We start from the raw sequence: 21085 nt of genomic DNA on the forward strand, positions 1-21085 counted from the left end.
TAGCCCATTGGTTTACATTAACATTAGTCTCGCATTGCCAGACCTTCCTCCACAGTGCTGCGGAGGAGAGCCTGGTGAGTCCATACAGCATTCTGGGATGGGAGAAAAACGTGCTCTGGTTTATTGGCATTTCTTTAAACCAATCGCAATCGTCTTGGGCGTTGCTAAGCGCGGACGGAGCCACGGTGCTGCTGCAAAATAGTCTCGGGAAGGAACTTGTTTTGGTGCAACGTGTACGTTCAAAAGTTGTTTTAGTCATGCAACAGAAAACTCAGATTGGACAGACAGTCTAGCTAGCTGTCTGGATTTACCCTGCACAGATCTGAGGAGCATAGTCCTCATAAATCCACCGGAGTTTAGAATCCCAACACAAAGAAAGGGGAAAGGGACGGATATCTGGCCAAAAATGAGGGACATCCGGCGGAATTTCCAGAGCAATCCCGGGAAGTGGCACGTTGTGGATATAGACTACACCAAGATTAACCCATCACTGATGTTGTCTACAGGAACAACATCACAATAAGGAACTGGTGATTCAATGGAAACCTTTACATAGACAGTCTCACTGTGTGCGAAAGCATTTGTTAGTGTGAAAATAATTTCACCTGAATTCTTCTGTGTGTAATATTGCTCAGTCATGAAAGAATCAGGCCAGCAAAACCACGGACATTTCATTGTTTACTTTTCAACTTCATGTTCAAAAAGTTACATAGTATTTCAACAATTAAAATGTGCTAAAGCACAGCGTTCTAAACTTCTAAAAGCCGCTTCGGGACAAATACAGAACATTTCAATGAGCATAAAAAAAGAAACCTGTATATGTATAATAAAAAGTGTAAAACAACTACACAATAAAAATCATTGTAACATCACCATTAATGAAATAAAATGAAAGAGGAAATGTACAAAAGTCTGTGGGAACACAGGAGGAGGAGGAAACTTCCATACAAGCAGAGTGTGTTTAAAGTGTGTTGCTTTAATCGAACATGTCGTCATCGTCGTCTTCTCCCCCGTTGTCTGACTCGTCAAAGTACTTGACTTCCTTCTTGGCCCGTCCCGGCCGGTCCCGGGACTGAGCGCTCTTCGCGCTCAGGCTGTTGCTGTCATCGTCCTCGTCATCTGATGGAGGTTTCTGAGGCTTCTGCACAGGAGGGCAATGAAACACTTCATTATAGTTACCATTTAGGTTATCACTGCACTGAAACTGCATATCATAGGTGGGTAGGTTCAAACTTAATGTCATTCATTTTGGCATTTTAGGCCCGTATTTATAGGACAGCTGAATGAAAGGGGAGAGAGATGGGGATTGACATGCAGCAAAGGGCCGCAGTTTGGAGTCGAACCCGCGGCCGCTGCGTCGAGGAGTAAACCTCTATGTATGGGCGCCTGCTCTACCAGGTGAGCTACCCAGGCGCCCCAAACTTCATTTCTTAATAATGTTCTCTAGAATAGTTAATAAATGAAAATAATTGTTATTGGGACTTGCCCATTGTTTCACTGTCTCTATGTCTTTAGTTCTTTATTCAGGCTGATAAAGCGGATGCCGAAGACATACGGTATTGTCAAGCCCAAACATGTAATTTAAATGTAAAGCAGTGGTGGAAGTAGTATTCAGATCCTTTACTTAAGTAAAAGTACTCTCACCACACTGTAATACTATTCTGTTACAAGTCAAAATCCTGCATTGAAAATGTTACTTAGGTAAAAGTTTGTAAGTATCATCAGGAAAATGTACTTAAAAGTATTACAAGTAAAAGGATTCAATGCAGAAAAATCCTCCCATTTTAGAAACTGGAAACGATCCAAATTGTTCTGTCAATCAACTAAGTGTTTAATGATCTAATCATTTCAGCTGGCCTTTATATTGTTGGGTAGTTTAATTTATAATAAAACATGGTATTTTATTACTTTATTACATTATATGTCATTTCATTTCTAAGGTCACGATTCGATTTTTACTTCTTTTTTTTAAAGCACAGGTTGCTATGCCATTGTTAGACTAGACTATGTAATATTACATTACATGTCATTTAGCTGACGCTTTTATCCAAAGCGACTTACAATTGCCATTTATGTCAGAGGTCGCACGCCTCTGGAGCAACTAGGGGTTAAGTGTCTTGCTCAGGGACTCATTGGTTGATGTATCACAGTGGGAATTGAACCCAGATCTCCCACACCAAAGGCATGTGTCATATCCACTGTGCCATCACCACCCTTTTTATAAACTACATGTGTTTTGTGTGCAAAAAATATTAACTTGTAAAGTAACTAGTAACTAGAAAATGCATTTCCTGTGGAAAATGCGTGGGAATGCTGAATAGCTGAATAGCTAAAGCTAAACTGGTTGAATAGCTTAAATCAGTAAGAAGAAGTTGAAGTAGTGAGAATAGTTGAAAAAGTGGAAATCGTTTTAATACGTATGAATTTCATTAAAAAGTTAAAAGCTTATGCTAAACTGAACTGTTGACTTCAAAAGTTGAATAATGACAAAAGACGTAGAACATTGTGAGGTCTGAGTATATTTTCTAACCGATAATCACTCACAAATGCAGAAATATGAAACAAATAGTACGAAAAATCTTAAAGCTCAAATGCACTACACTGCTAAAAAAAAAAAAAAAAAAATCAGGAAAATTGTTAGAGTTGGAAGCTAAACTGCATTACCCAAGTGAAGAGCTAAAATACATTGTTAGAAAAGCTTGAAGCTGAACTGTAATACTCATAGGTGTGATTGGCAAAGGACAAAAAAGCAGGAAAATATACGGCGCACCCATGACGCTGTGACAGCCCCCCCCCCCCCCCTCATTTAAAAAAATAAAAATAAACCATTAAATGGCACTTTCTGGAGAGTTTTGTGCGAAGAAATGGAGAAATTGAGTCTTACATGATATGTAGGTATTAGGGCATATAGCATTTACATTACTGTTAATCAGTCATCACTTGATTACACATTGCATTACCTTGTTATAATATAAATAATAGTGCCACATGAAGAGTGTTTGTAGGTGAAAGTATGGAGGGGCTAAAAATGTTGGGAGCGGAAGAAAATTTGAAGGATTTGAAGCATGATCTCATTGACTTCAATGTTAAAAAAAGTGTTAAAAAGCTTAATATTTAAAAAAGTATTAATAGTAGAAAAAAAGTTGAAGAAGTCCCGTCATTAGCTGAAAGAGCTGAACATTTTAAAAGTTGAATGGTTTTAATAGCTGAACGTATGCAGAAGTTACGGAGAGCCAAAAAACGTACGGAAGAGGGAATAAAAACAAGAAACAGAAACAGACAAACAGACAGAGACAGACAGACCGAGACAGAGAGAAACAAACAGAGAGACATGGACAGACAGAGAGAGACAGAGAGAAACAGACAGAGACAGACAGACAGACAGAGAGAAATAAACAGACAGACAGAGAGACAGAGACAGGGAGAAACAGAAACAGAGAGACAGAGACAGACAGAGAGAGACAGAGACAGACAGAGAAAGACAAAGAGAGAGAGAGACAGAGACAGACAGAGACAGAGAGACATAGACAGACAGAGAGAGACAGAGACAGACACAGAGACAGACAGAGAGACAGAGACAGGGAGAAACAGAAAGAGACAGACAGGGAGAAACAGAGACAGACAGAGAGACAGAGACAGACAGACAGAGAGACATAGACAGACAGAGACAGACAGAGACAGAGAGACAGACAGACAGAGACAGACAGAGACAGATAGAGAGAGACAGACAGAGAGACAGAGAGAGACAGACAGAGAGACAGACAGAGACAGAGACAGACAAAGAGTGACAGAGACAGTCCGACAGAAGTGGAACACTAAAGATGTAGACTAATGTTCATATTACTGCCTGTAGTATTCAATTCAACTGTCTGTGAAAGTGTTGTCATGGTAACGTATGACCAGTGAAAACACCCTTTGAAGTCTGTGATGAGATCTCTTTGATCTTTAATCAGGTTAACGACCATGTCACCTGCTGAAACTGTCAGCTGTGCCCCACTGGAGCTATTCAAAGACACAGAGCAAGCTCTCAAATAAAGCCTCAGACTGCTAAAACGATAAGGGCTATCGGTGAAATGATGTAATCGTGACCACCACAAGGCCTTTGTGAACGTATTCATGTAAAATTTATGTTGATAAACTTAAAAATGTGAGCATATCAGCGATTTAAAAAAGTGGTTCGCTCTGCGTTTCGCTGGGAAATGTGGAGGACATTTAACATGGCCGTGAATGGAGGGAGATGTGGAACCCTTGTCATTTGGAAGCTCATCAAGCCAAAAGTATAAGGCATATCGCAAAACTGAGCACAACGGCTGAAACTAGACAAAAATACCTACGTTGTATGACAAGTAGATATTGTGGGCGTGAGAGCAATTTATAGAGAGGGGACAAAGATATTTTTTCTAAGGTGCTGCACTCTAGCGGTGACATCATCCACTCTGGCAGACGCCACACACACACACTCATTAGAAACGCAGAAAAATCCTGAAATGATCACTAAACTTAAACAGCTTTTTCACAAAAACTGTAAAAGATATCAAACTGAAAAGATATAGCCTAATACCGGAATATTTTGTGAACATTTTTAAGTTTGTTTGGCGTCTGTAGGTGAAAGTATGAAGGAGCTGAAAATTTTGGGAGCGGAAGAAGATTTGAAGGATTTGAAGCATGCTCTCATTGACTTCAATGTTAAAAAAAAGTCATAAAAAGCTTAATATTTTAAAAAGTATAAATAGTAGAAAAAACGTTGAAGTCCCATCATTAGCTGAAAGAGCTGAACATTTTAAAAGTTGAATGGTTTTAATAGCTGAAAGTATGCAGAAGTTACAGAGAGCCAAAAAACGTACGGAATAAGAAGATATAAGAAGAAAAATAAAGAACAGAACAGCATTCCCACTAATAAGAAAAATAAAGAACAGAATAACAATAGTTGGAATGCTGCTGAACAGCATTCCCACTAACTAAAGCTGTCAGATGAATGTAGTGGAGTAAAAAAGTACAATATTTCTCTCTGAGTAGAGGTAGAGTAGCGGAGTAGAAGTAGAAAGTGGCATGACAAGACTCAAAAAAAACTACAGGTACCTTAAATGTGTACTTACAGTACATGTACATTCCACCACTGATGTAAAGTATATAAGATAAAGCATCAGGCCATAGAGAGCATAATATACAAGAAACAGGCAGTCCCTGTTAATGTTCACAGTAGCAGCTTATACATTTTACATTTGTCAAACACCAACACTGCTATCTAATAAAAACATGAAGATACTCACTCTGCCGACAGGTTTTGCCATTTTCTTCATTGGACTGTACTCGTCTTCAGAGCCAGAGCCCTTCCTCTTCCTCCCTCTGCCTTTGCCTGCACAAAGTCCACCAGAACAAAAAGTGACCCTATGCGTATTTGTTGTTAACCATTTATTTTTTGTAGGAAAAGACAGGATCTGTGCTGTACCTTTAAGAGCTGAGGCTGGCTTCTTGGACCCAGTGTCAGAGTCAGAGTCCCAGATGGATTTATCAGGCTTCTTTGCTTTTGGTGCTGGTGGCTTCTTAGGTTTGGGAGCTGCATCAGACGGCTTCTTAGCTGCTACAGATATAACGGATTAAAACCCGGCCATTACATACCGCTTACACATGCCGAGTTATCTACCACAATAAATCACGTTGGAAGCTTTTTCCCCCCCTTCCATTTTTGTACATTGTAAGTAGTGCTGGGTATCATTCAAAAATGTCCGCTACCGCTACAGATACCAATACCGTGAGACATTGACACCAGTTTCCTAATGATACTTTTTTCGATAACAATTTTATAAAACAAAAATAAATAACATTACGGCACAAATCTCCTCCGAGTCAGTGCAGGGGGGCCGCCAAATTATGTTTAAAAATGTTTTTGAAAGTTTCTTTTTTCAAAAATTCAAATATGTCTGAAAATATACAATAATACAAATCCGACCTATTAATAGCAAAGATAAATTTGTGAAAAAAACAAAAAAACATGAATTTACACATTGAAGATAAGCGTACTATAGTGAAATAGCCATATAGTAGTCATACAGTTAAGCTTAAGGATTCACTGTGCCTTCCATGGCATGACATGTATGTTTAACATTAAAACATGATATAAATAATATAGTATGCCCATTCATTTTTATCCATCCGGCCCAGTTTAACACGCAACTTAATTTTATTAGGGCTGTCAATCGATTAAAAATTTAATCTAATTAATTACATACTCTGTGATTGATTAATCGCATACATAATTAACGATGCCTGAACCGATACTTTTTAAGAAAGTTAAAAAGAAAAGAAAAAAAAGGGTACTAAACAACAGTCGGTGACATTAAAGAATGGCTTGTTTATTGCTAAGGCCATATGGTCAAAATTAAATGATTTAATAATATTATATAACAAAAACAATAACTTATTTCACTAGTAAATTGCTGTTGAACGACAAAAACAACCACCAGATGGGAAAAGGACATTTACAATAACTTCAAATGCAACACGAGGCTGTAGTTTACCAGTTTCATTGAACGCACCGTCTGTGTGGTTTCTCCGACTGCAGCTGCAGATTGTTACATACCGGTGTTGAATCCTCTACAGTAAAACACAGTCAAACTTTACACCGTTTAGCGTTAGCTGTCAGCATTTTAACCGTGTTTAATCCAGCTACTAGCTAGCGGTAGGCTAACGTTAGCTGCTGTTGAGTATAGTGTTAACTAGCATCACGTGCAGCGGTGTTTGTGTTGCCGGTATCGTCTGTTTCAGAGCATCAGAGAGAAGCGCAGACATATCAGTGGCACCAGATTTCGGTAGCCAGGGTTGGCAGGAAGAAGATTTTTATAAGTAAATGTTCCAATGAATGATCCAGGCAGCACATTCTCGTCTCCCTCCTTCATTTTACAGTCCAATGGTGGCTAGAATGGCTCCGGGTCAAACGTCAATATGGAATGGATCAATCTGCGTTATTTTTTTTAACGCGTTATTTTTTCTCAGATTAATTAATCGAAATTAACGTGTTATTTTGACAGCCCTAAATTTTATACAATATATTTAGAGTAGTAGGGGGCCCCTACTCCGTCTCTCTTTCAGTTAAGGGGTCCTTTGCCTAAAAAACGTTGAAGATCCCTGCATTAGACTTCATGAGCTCCACTTTAAGTGTCAGTAATCTCTTCTGTTCTGGTGGTAGTTGTGATTCTGCGTTACAGCTCCCTCTGTTGGACATAGTGAGTCATTACCTTTCTTTGCTGGTGAGAGTTTGTCAAACGCAGAGCTGCTGGAGTAAGTGGAGAACACCGGGGCGATGTTGTCATCGCTGTCAGACTTGGACCCATCTGCAAGACAAACAACAGGCCGACGCTCAGCTGCTGCACTCTCTCTACACATCACATGGAGACGTCTCTTACTGGGTTCACATTTTGTCAAACATGTCATTTCAAATCTGCTTTACCTCACATTCTGACTTTGTTACATAGTGTTCAGTACTTAAACTTGTTCTTTTCCTTCGCTACAATTAATTTTCTTAGGATTATCTTCTGTACAGACAAACTAATCCAATGTTGTTGCTTTATAAAAGACTTGAGAACTTCCTACACTTCAGGATCTAACAGAACTAGGTCAGAAATGTCTTAACTGAATGCAGTGTTTAGAATCACAATAATTTGTTTAGTGCAAACTAAATGCAGCCAGTAACCAATGTTGACAGTTGATTGCAAACTAATGTCACTGTTAGCCAGAGTTAGGAGAGGAATATGTACTAAACTGAGTCAAACTGCAGGCCGTTTATTAATTGAAAGAATAGACGAGTAGGCGACCTACAGGCGTGAATGGAGCATACAGCTAAGCTAGATTATTTGAGAATGTATTTATGAGTCTTTAGCGTACAAAAGGACAATGTAGCTTGTAAGAAATATCTCATAGCACCCACTGCTTTTCTTTTTTTCAAATGTTATTATAATTTGAGTTTGGAATTTAAGTTATTGTGACTGCGATGTAAATCTTGGAGAAAAAAAAAAGGAAACTGTCTAAATTGTCCCTTGGCAATCAAAAGAAAGTTAATTAGCAACACTTTTGATAATCAATTTTATTGTTTGGATTGGATTGTTGGGAGATGTTTCACAGTAAGAGAATTTTTAAGAGAAGTCTCATCTCAGCATCTAAATTGTTCATATTTTCAAGTTTTCTTTGTCTTATATGATAGTAAACTGAATATTTGGGTTTAGGAGTGCTGGCCTGGAAAAAAATGTAGTGAAACTGTAATGGAAATATTTCACCATAACAGACCAAGTCATTAATCCTGAAAATAATCCACAGATTAACTAATATTGAAAACAATTCTTTGCTGCAGTCTTAACCGTGATCCCTGATGGTAATTGTTGCCACAGCTCTACAATGCAGTACATTTTAGAAAAAAACTGTAGAAAGATGTGTTGCACACTACCACTAAGCTTGTACTCACCACTGTCATTGCTTTTTTCTGAGAAGGCTGACTTGGACGAGAAGATGCTGGTTGTCTCTTGCTTTTTAGCTACAGGTGCAGACCTTAAGAGAAGCAGAAACAATGCATTCAGCATTTCTTTTCTAGAGATCTGTGTGCCTTCATTTGACAGCAGGCAGTAGAAAGAGATGACAGGACATGACGGGGGAGAGAAGGGACTGACATGCAATAAAGGTCCCTGCTTAGATCTGAGCATTCTGGACATTATGAATACCTTACGCTGGGTTCCCACAGGCAGCTGAAATAACAACAGAGCGGACCTTTCGATTCTAAGGTCACGATTCGATTTTTACTTCTTTTTTTTTTAAAGCACAGGTTGCTATGCCATTGTTAGACTAGACTCTATGTAATATTACATTACATTACATGTCATTTAGCTGACGCTTTTATCCAATGCGACTTACAATTGCTATATATGTCAGCGGTCGCACGCCTCTGGAGCAACTAGGGGTTAAGTGTCTTGCTCAGAGACACATTGGTTGATGTATCGCAGTGGGAATCGAACCCAGATCTCCCACACCAAAGGCATGGTCATGCCTTTGGTGTCATTTTTTTGTCATTTTTTTTCCGCTTGACAAGCCGACCGGACGTGACATGGGGCTGTTGCCGTATCGACGATTCCATTTTTTTATTCAATATTCAAGATTGTGACTTAATTTCGATCGATTTCGACACCCTTAGTGTATACACATATGCTATATTTAAAATTCCAAACAAAAAGTGTCTCTGCATCACTACATGGAACTTAAAGGGCAACTACCATTTCAACCTGTTTTTGTGTCTAAGTGACTGATGGGAACAACAATCTTTGACACTGGTCCAGTATTAAGCGAGATCGCTGCAGTCAGCAGCGGCAAAACAAGATACAATGTAAGTTAATAGGACAATTGTCCAGCTTGTATTTCCCTTCACAAAAGTGCTTGTTTTGCTGCTGAAGTGTCTGACAACATTATGGAAAGGATTACATGCAAAGGATCCCTTCAGAGCTTTAAAACCTCTTTGAGACCTTTCTGTTAAACCAGAAACAGCTCTGAAGTCGCTAGCGCTAAACCCACCAGACTTCATTTAAGATTCAAGATTAACTTTATTGTCCCACATGAACGTCAAAAAGTAACGTTACCTGAAAACAGCGTGTAGTTTCTTTTTAGCATCTCACATCACACTTTCAGTCACTATGACCACTACTACGGTCAGAAACATTTAACGTGATTTAACGTCACCGCTCGTTTTACACAGTTTAACAACAAAACAAAACGCTGAGTGAACATTACTAGCTACGTTTTTTTGGTTTGGTTTTGAGTGGCATGCACCCCCACTAACCTGGAAAACGGTTTTAAAACGGTAACGTTAATACAGCGTGTCGGAGGAATACAGCGTCTCCTGCAGCGGGGAGTCAGAGGCAGAGGGACCGCAGCGTTCACTAACGTTAGCTTCTTGTCTCATCTGGGGTCTGATAAACAGTAAATTCATCAAGTTCAGTGTCCACAATGCTATTTTCCAATAAACTGTAGCTGTCATATTTCACGAGACCCGCGTGAGTGCGGATTTCATGTCGCAGCTTTCGTCGCCGTTTTTGTCACTTTGCCTAAGATTGAGTGACAAGTAGTACTCGCCCTGTTGTTTATTTGGTTGCCATGACTTCAACTGATGACGTCCTGTCACTGTTCCAGTTGCTCACCCTAGGGGAGAGAGAGCGAATGACAGTTCGCTTAAGTTCAGTAGAGCAGACGGCTCTGCAGAGTCGTGTAATTACGACTTTATGACTTTTCATAAACAGCTGAAGGAGCGGTGGTGCGCAGTGTACATAGCGGAAACCCTGTTGTGCGTCTGCCCTATTTCTGATACCGTGGCGGGACGCAGGTTGAAAAAACGGTAGTTACCCTTTAACAGTTAGCTTGGCAACGTGTACACCGTCGACATCAATATGTGATGCACCGTCGGCATCATGTTGCTGTGACACAATTCCGTTTGGAATCCGCTGTCTCGGTGCAGTTGAAAAAGCATTAGACCCAAACTAGTCTCGCTTTGCCAGATCTTCCTCCACAGCGCCGCAGAGAGGGTCTGGCTAGTCCACACAACATTACCGGATGGGAGAAAACATGCTCTGGTTTATTGGCATTTCTTTAAACCAATCACAATCATCTTGGGCAGCGCCAAGCACCGGGAAAAGCCGCGGTGCCGCTGCAAAATAGCCTCAGGAAGGAACTTGTTTTGGTGGAACATGTGTACATTAGAAAGTAGTTTTAGTCGTGCAACAGAAAACTCAGATTGGACAGATAGTCTAGCTAGCTGTCAGGATTTACCCTGCAGAGATCTGAGGAGCAATTAACCCTAGTCCTCATAAATCCACCCGAGTTTAGAACGCCAACACAAAGGAAGCCCAAGTCAACGGATATCCGGGCTAAATGAGTGAAATCCGGCGGAATTTCCGTTGGCAACGGAGCAATCCCGGAAGTGGAACATCGTGGATATAGACACGACCCAAACACATACAGATGCCTCAGAGGGCTGCAATCCAACGACTGCCATTGGCCCCTGTGACACCAACATTCCTACAAACTTTCTATTCCATCGTGTTCAGATGAGCTCCTGGCTGCGGTTTAAATCTTACAGCTTTCAGGAGAAGCTCTCCCAGCTAGGCGTGCCTGACTCCACCTGCAGGTGGATCACTGACTTCCTGTCTGACAGGAAGCAGCATGTGAAGCTGGGGAAACACGTCTCCGACTCACAGACCATCAGCACCGGATCCCCGCAGGGCTGTGTTCTTTCCCCCCTGCTCTTCTCCCTGGACACCAACAGCTGCACCTCCAGTCACCAGTCCGTCAAGTAGGGCTGAACGATTTTTGAAAATAATCTAATTGCGATTTTTTTCCCCAAATATTGTGATTGCGATTCGATATTAGATTTTTTTTAAGCTCTTTGTCTTCTGTATTATTCATTTTATAGTATGAACAACACACAATTACACACTAGACAGTTAAATAAGTAAAAATATAGTATATACACACACACACACACACCCCAGTGTATTTTTTTTATAGTGCACAGAGATGAGCTGCCTCCAGCCCCTCCCCCTCGTGAAGTTGCGTGCCGTCGTGTGCACTTGCTCAGAGAGGCTATCGTTACGTTAGCTAGTTGCTGGTGTTCTTGCCGTGGGATAAACTGTTGAAACACCGTGGCCACGCTGCTGTGAAAGCTCCCTGAACGTCATTTATCAGTCTGGTTGTTACCCCTCTCAGTGGCAGCTCCTCCACTCATATCTTTATAACGGAGCTAACCGCTAACCGGAGCTAACCGCTAATCAGAGCTAATCGTTGCCAACCGAGCCTTCAGTTCTGCGTTCCTGTATCCATTAACTGCATGTATGGACTCGAGCCAGAATAAAACCCTTCATTTTATTAAAATGGCTGTAAACGTTTTAAACTACAATTCAGAGTTGTTTGAATGACAGAAATCAGCTCAAGGTACGACGTAGCGTTAGCGTGCTAAGTTGATGCTTTCTCTGCGGAGTGCAGACTGATTAGCCCTTTCCAGTCACGTGACCAAATTGCAGCCTTTGCGATTAGGAAATCGCGTTTTAACATATCGTGATATTATCGCAAATGCAATTAATCGTTCAGCCCTACCGTCAAGCTTCTGAAGTTCGCGGATGAAACCTCCCTCATTGGACTCGTCTCCGATGGAGACGAGTCCGACCTACAGGTGGGAGGCTGACCACCTGGTGACCTGGTGCAATCAAAACAATCTAGAGCTCAACGCTCTAAAGACAGTGGAGATGGTTGTGGACTTCAGGAGGAACTCAGCCCCACCTGCCCCCATCATCCTCTGCGACTCCACAATTGACACTGTGGAGGCTTTCTGCTTCCTGGGAACTATCATCTCCCAAGATCTCAAGTGGGAGCTGAACATCAGCTCCCTCATCAAGAAAGCACAACAGAGGATGTACTTCCTGCGGCAGCTGAAGAAATTCAACCTGCCAAAGACAATGATGGTGCACTTCTACACAGCCATCATTGAGTCCATCCTCACATCCTCCATCACCATCTGGTACGCTGCTGCCACTGCCAAGGACAAGGGCAGACTGCAGCGTGTCATTCGGTCAGCAGAGAAGGTGATTGGCTGCAATCTGCCGCCGCTCCAGGACCTGTATGTCACCAGGACTCTGAAGCGAGCTGGAAAGATTGTGGCCAGGCACAAATTCTTTGAGACACTCCCCTCTGGCAGGAGGCTGAGGTCCATCAGGACCAAAACCTCACGTCACATGAACAGCTTTTTCCCCTCCGCCACTTGCCTTATTAACAAGGCCCGGAAACCACCCTGACTCCCCACCCCTGGCTCTTCATGCCACTGTTCTCTCTCTCTGCTGTAATGCTCTTTATTTTTTATTTCTATCTTTATTTTTAATTTAATACATACTGTGTACATATACTTATATTGTTTATACCTATACTTATATTGTTTAATATTCCATTTAGAGAATGTGTGACGTGCACCAACAACACCAAAACAAATTCCTTTTATGTGTTAAAAAACGTACTTGGCAATAAAACCCTTTCTGATTCTTACGTGGTCTTTTTTGGGGGGGCAGAGTAAGAGTCTTCGTTATCGTCGTCGTCGTCGTCGTCGTCATCGTGATGGTCGCTGTAGCGCTCCTTGGTCTCAGAGGAGAGGAAATCATCTTTAAATGACCTCATCGGAGATGAAGCCACGTCGTTCTCGCCGTTCTCCTCTTCGTCAGCGGCGTCATCCTCCTCCTCCGAAAAGTCAAACGTATATTTGGGCTTGGCAGCTGAAAGACAACAGCAGAGCCTGGGTCACATTTTTTTTATTGCTGTGGCTTCTGGTGCCTTGAACAATAACGGTTACGTGTTGCGGCTATGTTGCATCAGACTGAGCCCTCAGACACTGAAAGCTGAGAGCTAATTAAACTGACGAAACGCAGAGCCAGTTCACAAGTTGTTGCTTTTGGGTCCTTGGACGCATGAAGTGAATTTAAATGAAATGTTACAAGCCACTCGGTAACCAACATGCTGACGGTGGGTCATATCAAAGAGTTTGTACATATTAAAAGAGAAACAAACAAAAGCAAATGACTGATGAATGAATACTTGTCTGTCTCCTTTAAAGAATAAGTAATATATAATAATATTTTTGAAGGCTGTTGTAATTTGGGTATTTCAATGAGATTTGTTGACAAGAGGAAATATAAAGAATATCACCAGATTTACCCTTTAACATTTAGACAACAAATAGCTGCCATATGCTGGCCAGATAGTGGTGCTAGTGATGATAACGCATATTCATACTAAGTTTAACTTTACCTGATGCCCTCTGGGACTTGGTCTCTCTGGGGATGATGACAGGCTGGCTGTTCTCCAGGTCACTATCGGACTTGGACTCGTCCTCAGACCAGGGGTTCCTCTTCTTCACCTTCTTAGCAGGGACACCTTTGGGTCCTGGGGGTTTTCTCACTCTGGGAGCTCCTGCAGCACAGTGAAAATTATCAGACCAGTTGACAGTCAGCAGGGCTCAACGCTAACTTTTTTCCCAAGGAGCACATGTGCTCCTAAGTAGAAAAATTTAGGAGCGCATAGAATTTTAGGGGCGAAATGAATATGGATCAAATAATGTGTTTTTCTTTCATAAAGGGAATTCAAGGAGACATTTACAAGCAAAGGGATTTCATTTATTTGAATAGAACAAGTGAACAAATGGTTCAAAGTTCATTTATTGTCATTGTACTAGGCCTGTCACGATAACACATTTTGCTGGACGATAAATTGCCCCAGAAATGATTGCGATAAACAATAATACTGTCATTTCATCTAATATAATGATAATGGCATAATAATGCAGGTACACCTTTTCGAAGATCAATAAACTTGTATTTCTAAAGAATATTTAACACTGGAACTGGAAGACATTTTAAATATCCACAATATGTCTTTGATCTCCTTTAGTATGTCGTCTTTCACACTGTTGTACAGTTGTGGAATTGCTGTTTGTGACACGTATGTTCTCCCAGGCAATTCGTACTGGCTGTCAAATGTTTGCAGCATTCGTCGAGTGTTTGTTTGTGCAATAGACTACAGACTCTGTACTACATTTAACAATTATTTATTAAACACTAAATATTAACAAGTCCACAGCGGCGTATATGTCCGAGTCTGTCTCCACCTGCAGGTTGTCAACTGTGTGCTTTGGAATGAATGGGAGAAAACAGGACGCCGAATAACACGGCTCATATACAATTTTTTTTTTTTTTTTTTTGACGGCACCTTAACTGCAAAGTGCTGCGGGAAACCCTGCTCCAACAACTACCGTTTTCTCTGTCTCTCTCTCGTTACGCTAAGGAACCGAGAGTGGTCATCCAGTCTCTTCGGTAGAGAGAGAGAGAGAGAGAGAGAGAGAGAGAGAGAGAGAGAGAGAACAAACAAGCATGCAAATGGAAATTATCGCGGCCGGAAAAATTATCGAGCTAATTTTTTTTATCGTGCGATTAATTGATTTATTGACTATCGCGACAGGCCTACATTGTACAACAAATGTCCCACTAAATCCAGACAGCCCTTTGGAAAATTCACTCCAGTCAGCTAATAAAGTGACTTACATAAGGTAACTGCTATTACTGTTGGTGCACAGTGATACTTGTAGCAACAATAATACATATTTTAACACGTGTTATAAATACAAAACATTATTAAGTGTTATGCTGTTAGTTCTAGACTGCCGGGGGACTTCTTTCCTTCCTTTGACACACTGAGCTGCTCTCTTCTCTCTCTTTCTATTTGTTTCCATTTGTGTGCATCCTTGTCCCAGAAATGCTTGTTACTAACCTAGCTCTGGGGAGTTTACTCCCCGGAGTCCTTATGGTTTTTTTTTTCTCCATATTTCCTTGGATTAGGATGGTGCCAAGATCTTGGTTGCAGCTGTCGCTGTGGTCCTGCTGCACTCCCTGCTACACCCTGCTACGCTCTGCGGTGCCCTGCAGTGTCCTGCTACGTCCAGCTATGCTCTGCTGTGCCACGCTACATCCTGTAACGCCCTGCAGTGCCCTGTTATGACATGAACTACTACAACTACCATTTGCAGTCACTGTTCCATAATCTTTATTGTGACTATTATTGCCACTGTTCATCACATCCCCAACCGGCACCGTCAGACACCACCTACCAAGAGCCTGGGTCTGTCTGAGGTTTCTTTCTAAAAGGGAGTTCTTCCTTGCCACTGTCACACAAAATGCTTGCTCTTGGGGGAATTACTAGAATTGTTGGGCTTTGTAAATTATAGAGTGTGGTCTAGACCTACTCTATCTGTAAAGTGTCTCGAGATAACTCTTATTATGATTTGATACTATAAATTAAAATTGAATTAATGTTTTCTATTTTAAAATACATTTTCTACTGATCAGTACACTGAATATACAGTCGTGGTGTAACAGACCACTCCCACGGTTCGGCATGCATGTGAAACTGAAAATATATACAGTTTTACTGTCGCTGTCAAACCGCCTACACATGATCAGAGGTAAAACTGCGAGGTAAGGCGCAGAGCACAAAGACAAACTGTGGCGCAGGTATACGTCGTTGCTTCTGGTTTTAGATGCAGCTTGAAAATTCAGCGGCAACGAGGTCAGACTTGAAATTATAGAGTTGAAATAATATGAGCTTTAAACGCAGCGCTCCGCAGCAATTCCAAGCGGTGTATGACGCCAAGGACAGAGCTTCCCCAGTCTCCACCGCTCCCCCCGTAGAAAAAAAACACAGCCAGCGCGAGTAGTTCACTGCAGATCATGTGTAGGCGGCTTTACCTGTACAGGGGATGGCAGAGAGACGTCGCCTCTGTAACATGCTCTGCTACTTGTTCAGTTAACAAGGATAGCAATGCCGATAAAGCGGTTGCAACTGTGGTTACTTTTCAAAACGCCACGCAGGCTCGCTGCAACATAATATAATGACGAGCCGAGAGCCGACGCTCTGAGACACACTGTATGTGCTCCAGTAAAACAGAAAGACAACCATGTAAAACTAAATGTAGAAAAGTTCATGGGAGCTACAGGCGGCCACATCTGCAAAAAACGGCAAGTATGAAAATACTCTCACATGTGCTCCTAAATACATTTTACAGTTCGCACACATCTATTTTTAGTCGCAAATGAGAGTGAAACGGTCGCACTGTCGAGCCCTGGTCAGTATTCTCACTTAGGACTGAGGAGCTCCTGGTTGTTCAATATTGGATTATAGTTTTTACAATACCAGTACCAAAACCCTTAAAGTGATACCCATACCAATAGAGTAGGGGTGTTAAAATAATAATTTCTACGATGCATCGCGAAGCAGAGGTGAAAGATTCTGCATCGATACAGAGACATAATAATCAATTATTGGCTACTGATGCTTGTTGATTTTCCACTTGCTGCTTTTTTTTGTTTTTGTCTGTTGTCTGCTGTGTTCAGACTCTGCTACATTCAGGAAGTGTCTTTTTTTAAGAGCAGATACAATAAAAAGGGGAGTTAACATATATCTAACTGCTTGAATTTGTTGATGAAAATGTGTAGCAATATATAATAACATTGAGGAGGTGATGCATCGGGGTTATCGGATCGATTTGAATCCTTGACAGGATAATCGTAATTGAATCGTGAGACCGGTGAAGATTCACACCCCTAATATAGAGTACTTCATTTGATACCTTTTTTCCCCTACATCATTTGATTCCCATCATGTGAACAGAAGCATCTCGGCATGCTGAACTGCCAACTCTAATTCAAATACAATGCGCTCGACTTCACCGCACCACAGACTGTATGGGCTGTAGCTGCTGCGGTAGTGGGCCAATCACACATCGCATTAAATCCAAGAACGCTTGCGGTGAGTGGCTGTGAGGAAAACCATACTAATAGTCTTTTTGGGTAGATCTAGATCTGGGTACAGTAAGGATGGAATGCAGGAATTGTTCGACTGTAGAAGTTTTGATACTACTACTCTAAACTGGGTCATTTCTGTCGATAACTTCAAAAGGTATCAAGTAGTTCAATAATTTTTTACATTTGGCCTTTTTAATTCAGTCCTTTGACATTTGAACAGAAATAGCAATTGCTAAATCTTTGAAAGTGAAAAACTAAAGGAAATGAATTTCACGGGTTTGATGGAATAGTTGAAGTTTTCATAGAAGTACTGACCAGGCTCTTTCTTCTCTTTCTTGACACGTGGAGCCTTTGGTTTGGCTACAGAGATTTCTCCCGTTGCTCCCTCACCGCCCAAACCTTCCTCATCAAACTCCAGCTTCACCGCTGGATCGACGTCACTCTGAGAGAAAAAAACACAACCTGTAACAAATCCTGGATTCCTGATTGCACTCTTTTATTTTTCGGTATTACATTGGCAGTTGTTACCTTCTTCTTTTTGGTCAGTTTCTTGGCTGCGTCAGATCTGATGGCCTGAGTTGGAGGCTCCACCCGGCGACCAAACAGTGAGGGCATGGTCTCCTCCAGGTTCAGCTTCTTGGCTTTGGGTTTGCCCACCTTCCCCTTCACCATTTTAACGGCCTTCCCTAAACTCTGCTCCTCTCGCTCATGAGCCTCCACTTTCTGACAGACCAAACAGAAATTCATAAGTTGCATCGCTTTTAACTCAAATTCAAATAGGGTTTATTAGCATGACCATATTGAAACATAGTATTGCTAAAGCACATAGTACAACAGGGAAACATACAAAAATATCAAATAAAAGCCAGTATTGAATAGGGGTGTTGAAATTAATCATTGCATTGATGCATCGTGATGCAGACCTAGACGATTGCGATCGCTGCTTTTCGATTCGAATCGTTGACAGGATCATTGTAATTGAATTGACTCTTGAGACCAATGTCAGTCTGTTTAATATGAAGCTTCAACCGGCAAAAAAAGCCAACTGCAAAGTAGAAGCGACTGGAAACACTTAGTGATTGGGAACAGCATTTCTGTTAGAGATCAGAGTGGTGAGTGACAGCACTCTTGTTGTACTGATGGAATTAGTGCTGTGGAAGTGTACATTATTCTACGGTTTTTGATATCAGACCAAAATCAGTTATTATCAACTTCACAACAACTTGCTAACAGTAACTGAAAGCACATCAAGCCCTGAAGTAAACTATCAGCTATCAACATTCACAGCTGAGTGAGTGGTGGCACTCACCACGCTTTTTATTGTCTCCGCACTGGAGACAATAAAAAGCGTCTAAAACACAAAACTTACATCCAGTTCCTCGATAAACACGGCCAAGTCCTCCTTCCACAGATCTTCGGCGTGTTTCTTCTGGAGATCGTTCAGCTCTGCTCTCTGTACAACAACACATATTCACTTTGTTAATCAACACATGTCAACTGCACCACTACATACACTCACTGTGTGTCTCAATTCGGATGCTTCTGTGAGTACACTTAGATGTAGTACACTGTGTACAGTACACCAGGGTTTTCCCTGCCATTATAAGGTTTAGGTGCAGCACCCAATCCGTTTTGGGCAGCACCTAAGCCTAATGAATGTAACTAAAAGACTTTTCTCAGATCTAATGATTGTAGTCAGACTTTAAGTTGTGTCTTTAAGCTTTTTGAGTGTTAGTTATTTAGCAGATCAAATTTATTTTATCTGCTCTAGCTTTTTTTTTTTTTCCAACGTTTCAGACACAGACATGGAGATAATAACGGTCCAAAATTATGTGAAAAAGAGACGCAAAACTACCACAAAGTGACACAAACTGATTACAAAGAGACGCCAAATGACTACAGAGACCTAAAACAACCCAAAAGAAAAGAGAAATATGGTGATAATAACAGTCCAAGATGATATAAAAAGCAGTGTTTCCCACACAGACTAATTTGTGGCGATGCGCCACAGAATCAACACCGGCCGCCACATATTGCGTTTCGTTATTAGGGCCCAAGCGCCGACAGCGGTGAAGGCCCTATTGACACTGAAGGAACAATAATTATTCCTTCTTTCTTTCTTCCGGCAAATGAATCGCCTTTTTGAGGGGCTTAACATAATCAAAAACTCACCAAAATTGGCGGTCGCATCAAGACTGATTTACTAAATTTATTCATGTATTTTCTATTATTGGTGCATATACGTTGGGGAAACGTATGGCGAGCTGCATGTCCCCTGCCCTTTGCCATAATGTGCAACGTAACGCATGCGCTAAGCCTTATGTGCGCGCACTCACATATAAAAAAAATGCATTGACGTTGGCGACACCAAGTCCTCCCGGAGTTGTGCCTTTTGTCATTAGTTTTGCAGTAAGTGGCAGTAAGCGAACAGTTACATGCAAGGTGTGGCACCAAGATAAATGATGCCGGATCAACAACGTCGAACTTCATCAGGCATCTCAAAACGCACTCAGATAGGTCAGTCACTTGCAATGTGAAAGAGACGTTACATTTAGCTTATATCATCACAGGTAACAAGCTAACCATTGCAAAGTGTTGTGCTAATGCTGGGAACAGGCTAATTGTATCTTTATAGTTATAGTTGCTGAGGCTCAGACATCCATGGCGCACAGGAGGCGGGACGCACAGATCTATCTCCCCAGGAACAAACGCTGCGTCGGGTGGGCAAACTCACGTGATGCGTAATTGATCCAGTGGATGATTTGTAGGCTATTAAGTGAACAAGGTGTACCCGGTCCACCAAACACTGGTCCGTCTTGACTGTCTTAATTCTGCACATATTTCTGTTACTGTAGTCCTATTTACTATTTCATTATTTCATCCATGCGTGGCGCAGCGGATCCGTGCACACTGTCACCTGCTGTGTAGACGCTGGCCTCACTAACCTCTCCTCCTCTGAGTCGGATCTCCCTCATGCTGGACTCAGTTTCACTGAGCGTACTAACACTTAGAAAATAAATGGCATTACATCAGTGAGTTCAAACTGCTTATTGTGCGTAATTTGGACTGACGCTGAGATGCATGTTCTGTAAAATTTCTGCCACCACGGTATCAGAAATAGGGCAGACGCACAACAGGGTTTCGGCTATGTACACCGCGCACCGCCGCTCCTTCAGCTGTTTATGAAAAGTCATAAAGTCGTAATTACACGACTCTGCCGTGTGCTCTACTGAACTCAAGCGAACTGTCATCCGCTCTCTCTCCCCTTTAGGGTGAGCAACTGGAACAGTGACAGGACGTCAGCACTCGCAAAGTTATGGTAACCAAATAAACAGGGCGAGTACTACTTGTCACTCAATCTTATGAATCAATCTCATTGAATTTGATGAATTTACTGTTTATCAGACCCCATATGAGACAAGAAGCTGATGTTAGCGAACGTTGCGGTCCCTCCCCGCTGCAGGAGACGCTGTATTCCTCCGACACGCTGTATTAACGTTACTGTTTTAAAACCGTTTTCCAGGTTAGTGGGGGTGCATACCACTCAAAACCAACATGAAAAACGTAGCTAGTAATGTTCACTCATTGTTTTGTTTTGTTGTTAAACTGTGTGTAAAATGAGCGGTGACGTTAAAGCACCGGTTTCAGGTAACGGCACCCTACAGTACCGTCTGTTTGCTGGATGGTTTCAAGGTAACGGTCGGTAGCTAACGTTAGCAGATAAG

At 41.5% G+C, this 21085-nt stretch overlaps 1 protein-coding gene across 1 annotated transcript in view; it reads right to left on the minus strand.

Annotated features, from left to right (window-relative positions):
• Window positions 1-665: 665 nt before the first annotated feature.
• The window catches only part of top2b (DNA topoisomerase II beta), a 39639-nt gene continuing 19219 nt past the window's right edge, over window positions 666-21085 (minus strand). Inside the window, exons 11-20 of the mRNA XM_031278539.2 lie at window positions 18730-18813; window positions 17889-18083; window positions 17676-17802; window positions 13816-13977; window positions 13061-13283; window positions 8456-8538; window positions 7236-7331; window positions 5450-5581; window positions 5271-5356; window positions 666-1141 (exon numbers count right to left, since the gene is read on the minus strand). Of these exons, the coding sequence (XP_031134399.2) occupies window positions 977-1141; window positions 5271-5356; window positions 5450-5581; window positions 7236-7331; window positions 8456-8538; window positions 13061-13283; window positions 13816-13977; window positions 17676-17802; window positions 17889-18083; window positions 18730-18813 (1353 nt within the window). The 3' untranslated portion in view covers window positions 666-976. The remainder of the gene's footprint in view (window positions 1142-5270; window positions 5357-5449; window positions 5582-7235; window positions 7332-8455; window positions 8539-13060; window positions 13284-13815; window positions 13978-17675; window positions 17803-17888; window positions 18084-18729; window positions 18814-21085) is intronic.

The sequence above is a fragment of the Sander lucioperca genome, chromosome 16 (assembly GCF_008315115.2).
Source record: "Sander lucioperca isolate FBNREF2018 chromosome 16, SLUC_FBN_1.2, whole genome shotgun sequence".
Classification (NCBI taxonomy): domain Eukaryota; kingdom Metazoa; phylum Chordata; class Actinopteri; order Perciformes; family Percidae; genus Sander; species Sander lucioperca.